This window comes from Perca flavescens, chromosome 12 (genome assembly GCF_004354835.1).
Source record: "Perca flavescens isolate YP-PL-M2 chromosome 12, PFLA_1.0, whole genome shotgun sequence".
NCBI classification, from domain to species: domain Eukaryota; kingdom Metazoa; phylum Chordata; class Actinopteri; order Perciformes; family Percidae; genus Perca; species Perca flavescens.
Window position 1 is genome coordinate 34,889,491 of NC_041342.1, and position 12,500 is coordinate 34,901,990.

The following is a 12,500-nucleotide window of genomic DNA, read 5'->3' on the forward strand; positions in this document are numbered from 1 at the left end:
AAAATAACCACATAGAGACACAAAATAACCACATAGAGACACAAAACAACCACATAGACACTAGAGACACAAAACAACCACATACAGACACAAAACAACCACATAGACACAAAACAACCACATAGATACTAGAGACACAAAATAACCACAGAGACACAAAACAACCACATAGATACTAGAGACACAAAACAACCACATAGAGACACAAAATAACCACATAGAGACACAAAACAACCACATAGAGACACAAAACAACCACACAGAGACACAAAACAACCACATAGACAATAGAGACACAAAACAACCACATAGACACAAAACAACCTCATAGAGACACAAAAAACCACACAGACACAAAACAACCACATAGAGACACAAAACAACCACATAGAGACACAAAAAACCACATAGACACAAAATAACCACATAGACACTAGAGACACAAAATAACCACATAGACACTAGAGACACAAAACAACCACATAGAGACACTAGAGACACAAAACAACCACATAGACACAAAATAACCATATAGACACTAGAGACACAAAACAACCACAGAGACACAAAACAACCACATAGAGACACAAAACAACCACATAGAGACACAAAATAACCACATAGACACTAGAGACACAAAATAACCACATAGACACTAGAGACACAAAACAACCACATAGAGACACAAAACAACCACATAGACACAAAAACCACATAGACACAAAATAACCACATAGACACTAGAGACACAAAACAACCACATAGAGACACAAAACAACCACATAGACAAAAAATAACCACATAGAGACACTAGAGACACAAAACAACCACATAGACACTAGAGACACAAAACAACCACATAGACACAAAACAACCACATAGAGACACAAAACAACCACATAGACAAAAAATAACCACATAGAGACACTAGAGACACAAAACAACCACATAGACACAAAATAACCATATAGACACTAGAGACACAAAACAACCACATAGAGACACAAAACAACCACATAGAGACACAAAACAACCACATAGAGACACAAAATAACCAAATAGACACAAAACAACCACATAGAGACACTAGAGACACAAAACAACCACATAGACACAAAATAACCATATAGACACTAGAGACACAAAACAACCACATAGAGACACAAAACAACCACATAGAGACACAAAACAACCAAATAGACACAAAATAACCACATAGACACTAGAGACACAAAACAACCACATAGAGACACAAAACAACCACATAGAGACACAAAATAACCAAATAGACACAAAATAACCACATAGACACTAGAGACACAAAACAACCACATAGAGACACAAAACAACCACATAGAGACACAAAATAACCACATAGAGACACTAGAGACACAAAACAACCACATAAAAATGCAAAGTGATGACACAAACTGCAGAAAGAAAAACCGCTCTAGGTGTGTTGGTCTTGAGTCTGACTTTAGTGAGACTTTAGTCTCAACGTAGCAGCCGTTTGCGGGAGCGGTTAATAATCTGTCCTCCTCCGTCAGAGTGTCTGCTGACTCAGATGTTCAACACGGTCGGACCGGACAACAGCCTGGACGTGGTGGTTTCTCTGCTGACCTACGGCTCGTACCCCAACGTGTGCTTCCACAAAGAGAAGAGGAAGATCCTAACCACCGAGGGGCGCAACGCCCTCATCCACAAGTCCTCCGTCAACTGCCCCTTCAGTAGCCACGACATGACCTACCCCTCGCCCTTCTTCGTCTTCAGCGAGAAGGTAAGAAGAGCCGATCAGAGCAGGCATTGAGTAGAGCAGGGAACAGCGAAATAAATAAGTGTTTCTCCTACCGTTGTTTTTGGGGGGTGCGGCCCCAAAACAATGCTGTTTTCACACATGCAGGCATTACACTTCTCGTTCCTCATCTTAAAAGTTCACTTTATTTTAACGTTAGTCGCGCAACCTTGCCCCTATTTTCACCTGTTGCTGAGTAACAAACATTAATGTCCCATGGTCTCGTGAATGTAGCATAACTATAGCAAGCTCCTTTGTGGTAACCGAGACACACACACACACACACACACACACACAGAGAAACACCCATACAGGCTACAATTACCACAGTTTTTTGTCTCTTTCTATTGGAGAGAGAGCCGAGAGGAGAAGGATGGCACAGAGAAATACACATCTGGTATGAATGGATCAGGCACATATCTACGCCCCGTGAGTTTTTACTGTAATGTGGCGACGAAAGTTAAGTTTTGGCATCGAAACGACTGGTTGAGTTTAGGAAAAAGGTTGTGTTTTGGATTAAAACAATCCCAAAAGAACACACATTTCCTGGGTGAAAGTCTTGTCTTCTCTCCCCCCCCTAACGTGTATACATTTTCCAGCTCTCGTGGAAAATGCTGTGTGTGTTGATGAGCGAACAGCAGTGGTTACTGAGCGTGTTTGTGTGTTTCAGATTCGGACCCGAGCGATCTCGGCTAAAGGGATGACTCTGGTCAGTCCTCTGCAGCTGCTGCTGTTCGCCTGCAAGAAGATCAACTCTGACGGAGAAATCGTGGAGCTCGACGACTGGTGAGAATCCACACCTCTTAAAGCTGTACTGTTACTTTTTTTAGATTAACCCTTGTGTTGTCTTCCTGTCGACCGTGCGTCTTATGTTTTTCTGGGTCTAAATTTAAAAAGAAATCTTTTATTATTTTTTTTTATTTTTTTACAGCCTTTCGGCCATCTTTTTCAACACTTTTGTTGCTTTTTCCCTAACGTTTCTGTCGCTTTAGCCTGCCCATTTTTTGGCATTTTCTGAAGATCTTTTTCCAAAATTTTGTCACTTTTTTTAACATTCTTTTATGTTTTCTTTTTTCTCACACTTACTGAAAAAGTAGCTTTTCTTTGTTTGTTTTTTACGTGAGCATGTAAGAGACCCCATGCCTCCAAGACCTGTTCCTACTTAATTAACTGTGTAGTGATGTTTACATCGAGGGGAAAAGTGCACTAATGTCTTTTACATGAATTGTGAATGTTGAAGGTGAATTGAAAATGGCAGAGGGAATCCCTTACATCGAATCCAAACCCAGGGCTTCTTTAAACAAACGTTTTATGTCTTTGTATTGTACAAATATTGATGTGTATTTTGATATCAATCAGTTCTACTGTCAGTTGTGTGGCAGCTTCATGGCGTTTTCTGTCTTTACACACCTTTTTTCTTTTATTTCTTCTGTTTCTTCAAATGTTATAAAATTGAATAAAACACACCCTAAAATCAATGAGAGAGGTGAACTGATCACTTGTGCATGGTTGCATGGATCCATGTACATTATTATTTTTTGGCAATTTGGTTGGTGAGCGGCAGCTGCATTGTGTCGGCAGGATCATTTAAAAGGCAAACGCGACTTTTATTACTATATATACCTATTTCTGATACAGTGGCGGCAGAAATTTTGCCATGGCGGGCCGCCACTACAAAATCGACAGAGGAAACGCTGGGATCATTGAATGGATGAACCGATCCAGATGGATGTATTGTTACACCTCTAGTTCAGTGTCCCGCAGGAAGTGAGTCATGACCTTTCTTTCACAATGTGTGCGTGTGCAGGATCAAACTGCGGATTCCTCACGAGGTGGCGGGCGGCATCGCAGCCCTGCGGGCCGGACTGGAGGCGCTGGTGGTGGAAGTGACCAAAGACCCAGAATACATCCGACAGATGGACCCGACCAATCAGCAGCTGCTGAACCTCATCAGACTCACATCCAAACCTTCAGCTGCTGGACTCAACCTGATGGCCAACACCCAGAGGTACACACACACACACACACACACACACACACAGAGATACACACACAGAGACACATACACACCCAGAGGTACACACACACACACACACACACACACACACACACACACCCAGAGGTACACACACACACACACACAGGTACACACACACACACACACACACACTCCCAGAAGTACACTCAGACACACACACCCAGAGGTACACACACACACACACACACACACACACACACACACACACACACACACACACACACACCCCAGAAGTACACACACACACACACACAGGTACACACACACACACTCCCAGAAGTACACTCAGACACACACACCCAGAGGTACACACACACACCCAGAGGTACACACACACACACACACAGGTACACACACACACACACACACACAGAGGTACACACACACACACACACACACACACACACACACACACACACACACACACACACCCAGAGGTACACACACCCCCAGATGTAAACTCAGACACACACACACACACACACCAAAAGGTACACACACACACACAGAGGTACACACACTCCCAGAGGTACACTCAGACACACACACACACACACACCAGAGGTACACACACACACAGATGTACACTCAGACACACACACACACACACCCAGAGGTACACACACACACACACCCCCAGAGGTACACACACACATACCCCCCCAGAGGTACACACACGTACACACAGACACAGATGCTGATAGGGGGATCTGTAACATACTAAATCCTCTCCTAAAATCCTTGTCCTGGTTCTGTGGTGTGTAAATGTGATGCCTGCTGAGCGCCATAGAAGCACCAATCAAGGCACGTTTAGTCTCTCTTTCAGTGCGTCAGTGCCTTAAGGTCTGACTTTGGTACTTAAAGTTTAGGACCAGAATAAATTTAGGACCAGAATAAAGTTTAGGACCAGAATAAAGTTTGACACAAGCCTACTCTCTTCCCGACCGGCTGGACTCAGACAGACAGGGAGCTGTGTGTTTGGGAGGCAGGCTGCCTTTTCTCTCCCACAATACTCCCATGTAAATTATCAGATTTGAATACCTGTTTGAATATAGTGTATATTAGTGCTGCTCCCTCTTAGTGGACTAGTCGGTGGTTTTGGTCTTAGTCATCTTAGATCTCTTTAGTCCATTAGTCATGTCTGATGCTCTTTTCATGCTGAATGACTTATTTCCAAGAAACGTACGAGCACATCTCTGGTAAACACAAGAATTAAAGTGGTGCTTTAACACGACTCTTAGTGGAGAAACTCAGATTTACAGATCTGTCGATTAAATCAACTAATCGATTAGTCGATACGATTGAACGAGTGTTAGTCGACTGAGAAGTTCTTCAGTCGAGCCCCAGTGTATATTCAACATTAGAATATCCGTTGGTCAGTTCCCACCAGATGTGTACCAAAGGTTCTCCGTTCTGTCTCTGCACAGGATGGGAGATGGTCCACGACCTCCGAAGATGGCACGCATGGATGGAGGCAGCAGCGGGGGCTACCGAGGAGGAGGAGGAGGAGGAGGAGGAGGAGGAGGGGGGCGGCTACAGAGGAGGAGGGGGATATGGGGGAGGAGGGTACAGAGGGGGAGGTGGGTACAGGGGAGGAGGGGGATATGGGGGAGGAGGTTATAGAGGAGGTGGTGGTTACAGAGGAGGAGGAGGGTATGGAGGAGGGGGGGGAGGCTACAGAGGAGGAGGAGGGTATGGAGGAGGGGTGGAGGAGGCTACAGAGGGGGAGGGGGAGGAGGGTACAGGGGAGGTTATTAACGATTCATTGTCATTGTTCTCTAGAAAAGACGAGTCAATCTGATTTGGATACAGAGGGAAAGCCCCTTCCTGTGTCCACCACGGGACTTTGTTTCAGTAACAATGTTTACATCCTGTTTGATTTGAGTCATGATTTACATATGTGATGTTTTTCACTTTAAAAGATCTTTTATCAAGTGAAGAAAGTCTCAGATTGTGGTAAAACTTAAATTATCAGACGGTGAAAATGCATCATTAGTAGGGTTGGGCATCGTTTAGATATTAACGATTCTGATTCCGGTTCTTATTGATTCTGGATTCTGATTCTTTGAGGGTGGAGTTGAAACGGGTCACATGCTTATTTCACAAATAAGAGGAAAGTTTTATTTTGATTAAATGGTGGGTTGCAGTTTGACAGGACAAGCCCCGCTAGAGCACCGCTTACTGTGCTCCATGGCTGCAACACAACAAGCGCCTGGTCGCTACGGAAACCCAAAACTTGCACATGTTAAATTGGGAAGTGATGATCACATCTGAAACCATCTGAAATAAGGTCCCATGGGGTCCACCACAAGGACGGGGACTCCACCTCTCTGTCTTCTGAAGTTTAGTGACGCCACAAATCTTCCTCTCTGTCGTCGTTGAGAGGACGAAATGTTTGTCCTCCACCGGGCCAAGAGAACTCTCCTCTCAGCTGTTGAAACCAACGTGTTAGTTTGTGTTTGATTACATTTGATTGTGTGTCTGTTTCGGTTTTATGTGTAACTGCATTCTGCAATAAACTTGACATTTACAGCTGATGGCTCACACCAAAATATTATTATTATGACTTTTTTGCCAGTATTATCTTCTTCTCCCTAAGAAATCCATGTTCCCGTGCAGAAAAAATCACCAAACTTTGCACACGGGTCCAGTCCTGTACCAGACGTAATCAGTGTGATTTGTGTGCTGATAGTCCTGATGGTGGCGCTACAGCACCCATCTACAATTCTAAACTTTAAAAATTCATAACAAATCAACCGTACATGCTACAGTGTCAAACTATATGCCCAATAGAGCAGAAACTTTGCTCTGCTGCAGTGGCAATTTCAAAGTCCATAACCGTATTTTTTTCAAAAAACAACAAAACTCCCAAATTTTAGTTACTACTGACACCAAACTTCGGGAACTTCATCTCCAGGGGACGTCCCGTGACGTCACATTTGCGCGCACCAGCTTGGCTGCGGCTACTGTAAATTACTGGAACACTGTTATTATGTTTTTGTGGCCCAGGTTGGCCAGTTGGTGTTTTTACAGTGTGTTCAGGGGACAGGCAGTTTGCAGATAATGAGGAGATGTTTGCTGTCAAAAAAAGTTGTAGCCTAAAAAACGCGTGACATTGCTTAGAGTACCTTTTAATGAACGTCCATTACATTCAAGCCATTGTTAAATGAGTTGCTACAAAGCTAATTAAGACTCTCAGCTCCACACAACTCTCTCTGGATTTCTCAGTATGGCTATGGTAAGAAAATGGTGTCGTCCGGAGACTTTTGTGTGCAGAAACTCCAGTGAAGATTTATGTTTTAATCCTCTGTGTCCTCCTTGGTTACAAGCAACTCTGGAGGAGAGGTGGGGTTGAAGGCTTGTATCCTGTGGAGGCACCACAGAATTGTTATTACTTACTTGCAGGGGGGGGTTGCATTTGTTTTCAGGGTTTGTGTGCTTTTTCATTCATAATGGTCTGAAAAAGGTCTTAAAAAGACTTACATTTGAATTGGCAGAAACCCTGACTGAAGACAACTCGCATGATCCCACGCACCTTCACTATGTCATCTAAAGTCAGTGTTTACATCCACGGTTTTGATCGGAAGAGACCCCTAGTAGCAGAAAATGACATATTGTACATTTAAATGAGATTTGTTTATATCATATAGGGCAGTAGTCAATCAACCCTATACGACATTTAACAAAAAATGGCTAAATTGTGTTTTACAGTAACCGGTTACACAGGTTGGTACGAGCTCTGATAAAAGGAATACTTGTTAAGGAGAGAAGTCATGCTTCGGCTGCCCAAAACTATGACATACACAGATACAACTTTCTGTAGGAGAGGACAGGAGTTATGACCAGGGCTTTAAATTCACTTTTTTAATCACCCGCCAACATGGCTGGTAGATTTTTAAAGTTACCAGCCAATCAGATTATCCACAAGCCAAATGTAAAAACCGATTACGAGAGCCACTAAAAAAATATGTTTGGGTTTTCCTTCTGAGAATATAGTTCCCCGTATGTATATGGTTATTTGTAGCCTATGATATAAAAGCGTTAGTGTTATTGTGATTTTATATTATATTTAGTATTGTAAGTGAACCAACCAGCCAACATAGTTTTGAAATGAATTCAGGACAAACGTCTCTAAACAGCCTGGAGTCTGTGTGCACTCTCAACACGCCATCCTCTGTTATAATCAGAACATACTTTAGATTTAAAAATATCTATAATACATTTGTTATTACATGTTAACTGTCAGAGGTAGATTTGGATTACCAAACAAGAAACCAGAAGAACCACCCAGAGAGGCGGTTCATCTTGTTTCTTGTTTAAAGTTTACTTTCATTTTCCAGGGTTTGTGTCGCAGTTTATTCTCTCCTGGTGAAGATCCATCTGAAGGTAAATTATTTTTTAAAGATTATTTTTGGGGCATTTGTAGGCCTTTATTGACAGAACAGCTGAAGAAAGGAAGGTGGATACAGAGGGGGAATGATATGCAGCAAAGGGCCGCAGGTCGGAGTGGGACCTGGGCAAACCTCTACACCGCTCCATCAACTGAGCCGTCTGAAGGTAATTTAACTCGTCTGTCCGTAACGTTTGACTCGTCAACTCCAGCTGTGGTTAGTTTAGTTTAAGAGCAGAAAGCTGCAGAGAAACCAACACAACTAAATATACTCCTTAAACATCATCTGGCACCGTTTAAATTCCGCTTTGTTTCAGAGAAAGTTAAACATAATGAAAGTGTTTGAACTACTTTTCTAAAGGCGGTAAGAAAAAGTTTCATTTTTGTGTGTGTGTGTGTGTGTGTGTGTGTGTGTGTGTGTGTGTGTGTGTGTGTGTGTGTGTGTGTGTGTGTGTGTGTGTAAAAGATCTTTGGTGTTACATTTAATAACATCCAAACCATAGACTGTATATATGAATATTATAGTAATATTTACAGTCTATGATCCACACACTTTCTTAATGAGATGCTGCGAATGTTTAAAGGTTGATCAACACAGCTACAGGGAGGGTAAGGTTGCATTATGGTAAATGTTTGGCCATTTTCTAAACATATTCTTTGTAAATCTTTACAATCATTCCCCCAAAGCACGCCTGCCTTGTTGAAACATCCACATCTACTTCTAAACTTGATATTTTTAGCGTATAGCTCGCTAGCTCGAAGTTTGTTTCCTAAAGAGAACAGAGTTTTTGAACAATTCACAAAGAGCAGAAGGAGAGGGACATCCGGCAGAACCAAATGTGAGGCAATTATTCTGGAAATGTATGTATCGTTGATTCAGACTAACAACACATAAACACGTTGGCAATGTGTAAATGTGTTGTTTACTATTGCAAATCTTTAAATGTTAAAATTAAATAAATTTTTTCAGCTTATAAAAACTGAAGTTGTGGGTTCTTGACCCTGTTGGTAGTGAATATCAGCACACAGAAGCTTTTAGACATGTTAGTTTGCTAGTAGACGGGATTGAATTTCACTTCACTTGAATTGCAGTATGCTGAAAGATTATTAAATAACTTTTGTCCAACTATGCAAATAATAAAGTGCTTATCCCAGCTTAAGTAAATAGTATGCAGTTCACGATCTATTGGTTTCATACTGCAATGTGATATTGTGACTTTGCGTAAACGTACACGTGGCGTATTATCTGTACGCATTTTGAGCTATCTGCGTCTATGCCGTGTTGACAATGAGGACATACGTCATGGTAGCTTGCTGTCACGTGACGATTTAGGAGGTGTCTGAGACTGCCCACCATTTTGGGATCTGACGCTATCAGTTGCCAGGGGCAACAGTGTAAGAGTGACACAGAAACGGCGAAGGAAAGACGGCTCGAGGAATTGGCATCACGGCAAACAGTTGGGTTTAGGAAATGTGACACGCGGGATGCAATCCCGGGTCTCCTGGGTGAAAGTCCTGTGTTGTTTGACCCATTCTCCCCCCCCACCAACCTCCCATGAAAGGCAGATTTTCGGCCTTTCATACTACTCGCTACCGCGTAAATTCACACACAATCACGAGGTAATGTTAGTCAATGGAGGCCAAACGGCGTCGTATGCGTCTTGATAGCATGCCAATAATGGCATACAAATGGCGTGTCATACATATGCCGTTTTGTGAGTTCAGTCTGCATACTAAGACATCTCACAGACTCGTCTCACACTGTGAATCGTCTGTTTGTTTTTAAAACTATGTATGAGCTGTGAGGACAGGCTCAGCCGACACCCATCCAGCCAAGTTTAGCTCAACTCTCATAATTTTACCAGTAAACTTACTAAACACTGGGCTGTTGTTTCACCGGCCATGGCTCTGCTTATGCATAAAGAGAGGTGGTTTATTCAGTTTAGGTGTGTGTGTGTGTGTGTGTGTGTGTGTGTGTGTGTGTTTTTGTGTGTGTAATGAGCTGTCATGAGCTGTCATGCAACCCTCATTATTCTGTCAACACACTTTGTACTCAGCCTGTGTGTGTGTGTGTGTGTGTTTTCATGGCCTGGTGCCAGGCACAAGGCGCCACTTCATGAGTGTGATGATCTCACCCCGACCCACCTCCAAACGCTGTGTGTATTCAGCAGTGTATGTGCATGCGTGTGTGTGTGTGTGTGTGTGTGAGAGAGCAGTTGTTTATTGAACAGAAACAGAAATATGAAGAGGACATGTTGTGTTGGAGCTGTTTGTTGAGCAGTCCTGAACTAAAGCCGCTGACTGCAGGATAAACAAGACAATGTTTTATTATCAGAATCATTCACAACTTATTTATCACATCCAGAGAATAAATATTAATATTAAAGTCATTACAGCTGCTGTGATGAGCAGGTTCAGGTGATTATTCTTTATAGTTTGACTTTAAGAAATGTCTTCTGTTTCAGGGTTTCAACAGCCTGAAAGGAAAACTCTTTGGCTTAAATATGATGAGTCAATAACGTATGAAATATGAAAATATCATCAGCCCTTCGGAGATCAATTAAATAAATGTCATCCCGAGAAGAAGGTGAGTCCCAGTTCTTATAAAGTCCAATAGATGATGCTCCAGAGTTCAGCTCTGTAGAAGATTATTTAGCCTCTGACAGGAAATCAAAAACGACGGCACTATTTTGTGAAGCGTATGGATATCCGATGACGATGATGTGCAGCCCTGTCGGTTGCTGTGGAACCACGTGGCTGCTCGTGGTCCGAAGTGTTCAGACTCCCAGCAGGATCCCAGAGAACAGAGAGTCCTGCAGGACCTTGATGGTCGACCCAGTGGCGTTGTCCACAAACACAGACACGTACTCTCCAGCCTGCACACACGCAAACATACAAATGTCAGTAGTTTTGTTAATGGGGTCAGTCCAGTGTTCCCACAGCCCTATTTTCCCACATTTCAATGATTTTTCTTAAAATTAGGCCCTATGTTCCCACAGCCCTATGATAGGATTAGGGGGTTAGGGATAGTGTTAATGTGGAACATTGAGCTCTTATACAGATGCCGTCAATGTAGTGAATAAAGCAACAACAACAACAACAACAACAACAAAACATGGAATGCTTATGAATTACAGGCATTGAACACACACAGATTGCATTGGTGAAACACTTTGACAGTAACAACACAACCCTCATGCACTTTGGTCTCTGGTTGCTCCCTGGTTTGATGTCAACATGCAGAAATCTGGACTTGGTTTGGACTGCAGGTGTGTGTCGTACCTGTAGATAGAGCGTTCCTGTCAGTAGGATGCTGAATGTTCCTCCCGCTGCTGCCACACCCATCACGGACTCCACAGAGCTAATAAACACACACAAAACACACAAAACACAGCATAAATAATCTGCAGACGTATCACAACAGGAACAGTCCATCCATTTAAAAGTGATATAGGACGTAAGTAGTTGCAGTTAAACTGACCCGTTCTAGATTAAACAAAACAAAATGTTGAATGTTAACACATCTCCACCCCAAGGTGACATGATTGTGTGTTTTCTGTTGTAGTTCTTTCCTGTTTTATTTTGTAGTCTCTCTGTTCTCCCATGTTATGTCTTGCTTTACTTCCTGTCTTCTACTTTCCCACCTGTGTGATTACCTGTCCATGCCCCTATGTGTTGCACCTGTGTCTCGTTGTCTCCTCTGTCTCGTGTATTTAAGTTCAGACCCTGTTTACACGTACATGGTTATTTTTTTAGACATGTCCCTTCGTCTGTGCCCTTCGTTTACTTGCAAACAGAGAATTCTCCTCTGAAACCGAGTGCTCTGGTGTCTCCCCCTCTCGTTCCCCCTGCTCTGGTGGCTCCCCCTCTCATTCCCCCTGCTCTGGTGTCTCCCCCTCTCGTTCCCCCTGCTCTGGTGGCTCCCCCTCTCATTCCCCCTGCTCTGGTGTCTCCCCCTCTCGTTCCCCCTGCTCTGGTGGCTCCCCCTCTCATTCCCCCTGCTCTGGTGTCTCCCCCTCTCATTCCCCCTGCTCTGGTGTCTCCCCCTCTCGTTCCCCCTGCTCTGGTGTCTCCCCCTCTCGTTCCCCCTGCTCTGGTGTTTCTCCCTCTCATTCCCCCTGCTTTGGCGTTTCCCCCTCTCATTCCCCCTGCTTTGGCGTTTCCCCTCTCATTCCCCCCTGCTCTGGTGGCTCCCCTCTCATTCCCCCCTGCTCTGGTGTCTCCCCTCTCATTCCCCCCTGCTCTGGCGTTTCCCCCTCTCATTCCCCCTGCTCTGGCGT

General features: G+C 43.4%; 2 protein-coding genes across 3 annotated transcripts in view; one reads left to right on the forward strand and one right to left on the reverse strand.

Annotated features, from left to right (window-relative positions):
• Positions 1–5,588, forward strand: part of dhx9 (DEAH (Asp-Glu-Ala-His) box helicase 9) — a 43,701-nt gene extending 38,113 nt beyond the window's left edge. Inside the window, 6 exon segments of the mRNA XM_028594391.1 lie at positions 1,548–1,777; positions 2,463–2,578; positions 3,600–3,800; positions 5,258–5,363; positions 5,365–5,530; positions 5,533–5,588. Of these exon segments, the coding sequence (XP_028450192.1) occupies positions 1,548–1,777; positions 2,463–2,578; positions 3,600–3,800; positions 5,258–5,363; positions 5,365–5,530; positions 5,533–5,588 (875 nt within the window).
• A 4,941-nt stretch (positions 5,589–10,529) lies between these two features.
• si:ch1073-184j22.1 (erythroferrone) overlaps positions 10,530–12,500 on the reverse strand; it is a 22,969-nt gene continuing 20,998 nt past the window's right edge. For both annotated transcript variants that reach the window (XM_028592279.1, XM_028592278.1), the window contains exons 8-9: positions 11,503–11,581; positions 10,530–11,096 (exon numbers count right to left, since the gene is read on the reverse strand). In XM_028592279.1, the coding sequence (XP_028448080.1) occupies positions 10,998–11,096; positions 11,503–11,581 (178 nt within the window). In that variant the 3' untranslated portion in view covers positions 10,530–10,997. The remainder of the gene's footprint in view (positions 11,097–11,502; positions 11,582–12,500) is intronic.